The sequence below is a fragment of the Aplysia californica genome, unplaced genomic scaffold (genome assembly GCF_000002075.1).
Source record: "Aplysia californica isolate F4 #8 unplaced genomic scaffold, AplCal3.0 scaffold00358, whole genome shotgun sequence".
Taxonomy (NCBI): Eukaryota; Metazoa; Mollusca; class Gastropoda; order Aplysiida; family Aplysiidae; genus Aplysia; species Aplysia californica.
The window spans coordinates 729,983-737,057 of NW_004797628.1; the positions used below are offsets into that span (position 1 = coordinate 729,983).

The 7,075-nt window shown below is 39.2% G+C and overlaps 1 protein-coding gene across 1 annotated transcript in view; it reads right to left on the reverse strand.

Moving 5' to 3' along the window:
• Positions 1-1,257: 1,257 nt before the first annotated feature.
• The window catches only part of LOC101852941 (arylsulfatase B), a 12,965-nt gene continuing 7,147 nt past the window's right edge, over positions 1,258-7,075 (reverse strand). The window contains exons 6-12 of the mRNA XM_013085223.1: positions 6,770-6,854; positions 5,893-5,990; positions 5,146-5,282; positions 4,706-4,767; positions 3,988-4,111; positions 3,287-3,462; positions 1,258-2,585 (exon numbers count right to left, since the gene is read on the reverse strand). Coding sequence (XP_012940677.1) covers positions 2,413-2,585; positions 3,287-3,462; positions 3,988-4,111; positions 4,706-4,767; positions 5,146-5,282; positions 5,893-5,990; positions 6,770-6,854 — 855 coding nt within the window. The 3' untranslated portion in view covers positions 1,258-2,412. The remainder of the gene's footprint in view (positions 2,586-3,286; positions 3,463-3,987; positions 4,112-4,705; positions 4,768-5,145; positions 5,283-5,892; positions 5,991-6,769; positions 6,855-7,075) is intronic.

Sequence of the window (7,075 nt, forward strand, 5' to 3'; positions counted from 1 at the left end):
AGAGAAGTAGAGTGAGTGAATGGACAACATATTATGTGTTCAGGAAGATTTCTGAGTATTGTAGAAGGGAAAGTTGGGGGAAAGCACAACCTGATAGCACAACACAGCAGCCCAGCACAACATAGCTCTGCAACATTTTTCATAGAATTAGAATGTCCTGTTTGAGTAAAACTACAGTCATCTTCAGGGCTCAGTGAATCATTAAAATAATACCAGGTCATTCTTCGGGCTCAATTAATAATGAAAATAATATTAGGTGATTATCAGGCCTTGATTATTCATTAAAATAATGTCAACATTGTAACATAATAGTTGTAAAGGACATAGATAAATATATATAAATGCAATTATTTATCAGTATAAAATTATATCTTTCACAAAGCTCAAACATCAGAAGTAAATAACGGAGAAAAATAGTTTGTTGTGTAAAGAGACGCTCCGCTCCTTACAACACAACACAGGGGTATAAAAGGGATGTGTCAATCCCTTGATACTTAACACTATCCGTACGCCCTGGGATCATTTTGTACTCCTGGGGTTGTATTCTTCACATTTTAGAATATTTCTAGTACAAAGATCTCTTTAAAACTTTCTGTATTTCTCAAAAAATCATTTTGACAGACTGCTATGTAAAGCATACGGATCGGATTAATGAGTAATTTCCTCTTTGAAAGTGGTGGCACAGAGTTCCCCATGTCGTAGGGATACGATAATGAAACACTACATACGGATAGGGTTAAGAAGGAGCAGACATTGGTGTTTTTGTTTCTCCATGCCTCTCTTTCATTCAAGGCCCTCATGACTGGGTTGTTATTCATTGTGTTGAGAGAGGTCTAGATACTCGAGCTAAATTATGAATCTTGTGAGTTGACGTACTCAGCAAAAGGAACACAAAATAAAGAACATTCCAATAACATTATCAGCAGTCATAAAAAAATATAAAACCAATGTTGTGCATAGTAAACTTGCATTGGAAGATCTTTTAAATCACAAGTAAAGATTATATTTTAAAAGACTCTTTTGAGTAGATCATTGTAAAACAAAAATAAATCATGTAAAAAACGTTGACGCTTTTCAAGACAGACTTGGTTGAGAGGTCTGCAGTCATCACACAGACTGACCAAACACAAGTACAGATTATTGCACACACTTGGGAAATCGGGGGGACATCATAGGGGCCGTAGAATATTCCAAACTTACTGAATTTGTGACCCCACCCACCTCCAAACTCTTGAGGAATGACCCCCCCCCCCCCCCCCCCCCAAGAATATTGCATACACTTGTAGCAAGGGAAGGCCAACGTCACAGGAGATTGACTGTTCTCCAACCTTCCCGTTTGTGGACTACAAGATAATGTAAATGAATCCCCAATTGAAAAACAAAAACATCTCAAACTTAAAGCTATCAAAAAGTGAATCTGAAGAAAGTAAAATTAAAAGATTACTGGCCATGAGTAGCACCTTTAAACAAGAAGTAAGATTTTTAACAGGGCAATTAAAAAATTATTGCTCTTTGAAATAGAAAACATAAAAGTAGACAGAGTATGGCACTTTAAACTACAGAGTCAGCATAAGGTACTTCCACAGATCAGTAAAGAGATTTTTATAATCAGGTGAAGTTACTATACACAGTATCATTACTTGAAACAATTAAACAAAAAGCATGGGTTAAAAACAAAAATCTCAAAACAAGCAACACAATTTTCTTTGCACTCATGACATCATTAAACTGGAAAGATTGGCCCAGAGGTCAAATTTCCCCAGTCACAGAGAACTAACACTCAGCAAACACAGTAAAACCTTCTGTTTTCTTCTCAATCACATCACACTTGATCTGAAGTCCAGTATCTCTCACATAGTAAAACCTGATAATATTATTATGAACTTCCCTTAACCAATGAATTTCTTTGAGCTAAGCAGATTTCATGTTACGGAATTAACAGTGCATAGACTAAAAAGTAGAAAAAAATACCCTTGGGATATGAAATCCTTTTATGGTAACGAGATTTACGAGTTAAATAAAGTCTACTATGACCAGAAAAATATAATGTTACTTCAGTAGCCAGGCCAAAAGACATTAGAAAGGAAGCATTTCATAAATGATTATAACAATGAATATAAATATAAGTTTATCACCTGCTCTGACAGTCTGTCAAAAATGAAAAATTTTAAAATAAAATCCAATAATACAAATATTGCAACTGTAACATTAATAATAGAGATCATAGCATTAGAAATAATACCAGTAACAATATCAACAATAATACTGCCTCTTCCCATCTCAACAATATGATTTTGGGTGATTATAATCTTCGGATTCCTCTCAGAAAACAGTACGCAAAGAGTGCTCACAAATACGTCAGGTGTGACAAATACACCTCCTCAGTGAGCACAGAGATGACCTCTTGACCTCTCAACACCAGCCTGGCTGCCACCAGAGGTCAAAGTTGTTGGGGTCAGCTTTGGGGTCATTGGGTGGGTAGTTAGCCGGCACCATCATTGTGTAGTAGTGGGACATCCGCGCTTTGAGCTTTTCTACAACCTCTGGGAGTTTGTCGTACAAGTTGTTGTGTTCGTACGGGTCATCTGTAAAATACATACGCACAACATATTGTGGTTAGAGTGTCGCCCACTGTTAGAGGGTTTCTTACACAATGTTGTGTTCATACGAGTAATCAGTGAAATACACATACGCACAACATATTGTGGTTAGAGGGTATTGTACAAGTTTTGTGTTCATAAATAGTTCATCTGTATAATACACATACACACAAACAACATATTGTGGTGAGCTACAAGTTGTGTTTATATTGGTAATCTGAGTAATACACATACACATACAACACATAGTACCAGTAATTGAGTTTCTTACAAGAAGGGGCTCATGTGGTCTAGAGGTAAGGTGTTTGCCTCTTATTCAAAAGGTACTGGGTTCAAACCCTAACAGTGCTGGCAAAAATTTTTTTATTGAAAATGTTCTCCTTCCACCTCCTTCCCTGTTCTAAAGTCATGTACTTTCATCTGCTTTCATTTCCACTCCCCCCCCCCCCCCCCCCCGGGCCAAAAAAAAAATCCCTCCCCTTTGTTTAGTTTTAGTAGAGGTTTTACGGCGCTCGCCACTGCATAAGGTCATATGAGCGCCAGAAGATTAGAGGTGTTACAAGAAAGTAACAAACATAAAAAAGAAGAAGGGGAGATAAGGACGATAGATGTTTGATAGGAAAGAAGAAGCAAACCACACCAGAGCACCCGCTACCCCCCCCCCCCTCCCCACATCCATCCCTCACCTTTGATGTTGTAGAGACCCCTGAACTTGGTCCAGTTGGAGTAGGTGTGAGGGTCCATTTGTAAGTCCAGGTCCGAGTAGTCCGAGCTGGGCGTGGGTCCCGGCCAGTCTTCCTCCGGTTTGTACCAGTCGTTGTACAGGCCGGGGTAACCTACGATCAGTTTGAAGTCACCCACTCTGTAACCAGAAATACACTCACCAATGACCTAAATACTAAATGCTTACATATATATAATATATATATATATATTTCACACACAGATATTTCTATGTTGCAACACACTCATAACCCAAGCGCTAACATAATCCACACACAAACACACACACATTTCTGCACACACAACCCAAACACTAGCCTACTCGTCATACACCCATCTGTGTCACACAACACACTCAACTCACCCATATTCCAAACACTAACCTATTCAACACACACATTTCTGTGTCACAGTACATTCACACATAATCCGAAACACTAACCTATTCGCTCATTTACACACATCTATGTCCCAATACATTCACACATAATCCAAACACTCACTGCTAACCTATTCAACATGGCCCTGATATGGCATGACTCACCACACAGGCCCGACACTGTAACTCACCACATGACTTTGATACAATTTTTGTGACTCATGATATGACTATTATACGGCGTGGTGACTCATAATATGACTATTATACTACAGCGTGACTCACCTGATGGCTGCGTGTCCCTGGTTGGGAGTGGTGTAGTTGTCCAGGTTGTAGACAAACTCGGAGCGTCTGGAGGCGGACAGTGACGTGATGGACTGCCACTGGCTGATCCCGTCTCTGTGCGGGTCTGGGCGGCCACAGGCAAGGATATTGTGCTTTAGTTGTAGTGAGAGTTTTACAGTACTTGCAGCACAATTAGGTCATAAAGTTCTGAAGATTAGAGGTGTTGCTAGAAAGTAACATACAAAGAAAAGAAGGAGGAGAGATGACGATAGATGCTTGATAGGAAAGAAGGAGCAAACCATATCAGAGCGCCCACCAGCCACCCAGGGAAATTGTTGGACCAGAGCAATCCATTACGCGATTATTAATCCAGTGTTTTTGTTGTTATCTATCCAGATCTATAACAAGTAAAATTATTATATGACATCAGTAAGAGACTAAGAGTTGGTAGTACAGGTATGTTTTATCACAAGTAAAATGACAAATATGCTTCTGAACTTTTTGAAAATGCCCAATTGCAGAGTAGAGAAAGGTTATGTGAATTAAAGACAAGTAAAATTTTTAGAGTACTATATCAACAAAGCCATAATAGTCACACATACACACACAAACACGCACATGTAAACATTCCAACAGAAGCCACATGAACACTCAAACGAACACACCTTTGACCCCTCCCATCCCCCCATCCTCTCCAAAAGACACAACAAAACCTCACCAGAGTAACTTATTCCCGCTGCCTCCAGAATCGTGGGGAACCAGTCGACTGCATGCATCAGTCTGAAACACACACAAGTAGCAGAATCCTCAGCATCATTGTCATTATCATTGACAACATCATTAATATTAGCAACATCATTACCAAAGCCACTATTAACATTATTTTTGTTTACTAAATCACCATCATTGCCAACATTATGATCGCAGTCATCATAATAGAATGTAATTGTAGAAGTTTTACACCCCAATCAACACTTTTAAAAATGTTATTACAATGCTTATGTAGTCATCATCATTGACAATGCATTATGAAATGCCATCACTATCACTGTTATCAGTGTCATCATCATCATCGTCATAATATCCACGAAGTATCTAAATACAGAACAGCTCACCTGTCATACCACCCACAATGTTTCCATATATAGAACAGCTTACCCATCATATCTCACTCCAGTCTTCTGTAGAGGTTTCCCGTGCACAAAAGCAGGCACGCGGGTGCCACCCTCCCAGATGGTGATTTTGCCTCCCCTCAGTGGGAAGTTGTTCCCGTGGTACGGTATCCAGCCACCATTCTGTGGAGGTGACCGCACAAGACGTCAATACGAACAAAAGTAACCAGTGTGATATGGGACAGTACCTTTAATAACAAATAATAAATAGCATTTGTAGCTTGTATAGCGCATGTCCCCACTCGAAAGCAAGCTCTATGCGCTTTACACTATTTTATTACCCCAGCAGACCATAGAACACTCAGAAACATTCTCAGCTTCCCAGGAAGTATGCAGTGCAAGCAGCTGGTTAAGCGCTCAAACACTAACAAACTGACCTTTCTATAGAGGTGATCAAAATGAGACATCAGCACAACCAAAAATAATCAGTGAGATATGGTACGATATCCAGCCACCATTTTGTAGAAATCCTTACACGAGACATTGATGTGTGTGTATGGGTTTGACACCCCTATCAACACTATAAGGTTATTGAAGAGGGGGGGACCTCTGAATTGAATATCCATCTCTGACAGGACAGAGTCAGTATAATGGGTTGAGAGCCTTGAAAACTCCTCAAAACGAACAATCCCCCCCCCCCCAAAAAAAAAAATAGGTTTAAAAATAAAAGAATAAATAAAAAATGTATAAATAAATAAATAAATGTAAATAAATAAATAAATAAATGACTCACATCGGCAGTGAAGAAGAAGATGGTGTCATCAAACATGTCCCTGTCTTTGAGCACCTTGACCAGTCGGCCCACCACATCGTCCGCGGCCGTCACCATGCCTGTCCGAGAGAGAGTGAGAGAGGGAAATGTTACACGGCGGGGGGTGTGCGTCATGGGGAGAGAGCTATTTTATATTTAGGAATTACTATTAGGGAAGAAAAAGCATAGATGAGGAAAACAAAATATAGAAGATTAGGAGGAAACAAACATTGTGAGAGATATGACAAGTGAATTGTTCTATTATATTTAGATACATCGTGAGAGATAGATAACTGGTGAGCTATTCCACATTTAGATACACTGTGAGACCTATGGTAGGAGAGTTGTTCTGTATTAAGATACATCATACGTAATATGAAAGATGAGCTGTTCTATATTTAGAGATGAGTCGAGAGAGATATGATGGGTGAGTCTAACAAGTTATGCCAGAGATAAAATCACAGATTTTTTTCTTTAGCGTGAGATATTAAATGTCTGTACGCTTAACCTTGTTCCATATTACGATGAAATGATCATGATACTTTTCCTTCACTCTTTAGCTTTTAGCTTTGGCAAGAGTTTTACAGCACTTGCCACATAAATAAGTTACACAAGTGCTGAAGATTAGAAGTGCGGCATGAAAGTATCATAAGAAGAAAAGAAGGAGGTGAGATAAGAACGATAGAGGTTTGATAAGAAAGAAGGAGCAAACCATACCAGAGCGCCCGCCAATCACCCGCCTTCAACATCGAGTCTGCGTGAACTCCTAAAACAGTCTGTATAGGAAGAGGCGTTAAACAAAAATTCTAAAAATAGCAGGAAAGTGACAGAGAGGAAGGCCAGACAAGATTTGCAATACCTGAAAATATCCGTCTTCCATCGTTGGTGATATTTGGGTACATGTTGTAGTAATGTAAGGGAACCTGCAGGGAGACATAGACAAACTGTCTCAACATTGGAGGGGGTATTTCAGTTTTTAGTTTTTGTTAGAGTTTTATGGCACTTAACACAAATAGGTCATATATAAAAGCTGAAGATTTGAGGAGGTACAAGAAAGTAAAATACAAACAAAAGAAGGAGAAGAGATAAGGACTATACATGATGTTTGATAGGAAAAAAGGAGCAAACCACACCAGAACACCAGCAAGCACCCACACAATTGGCT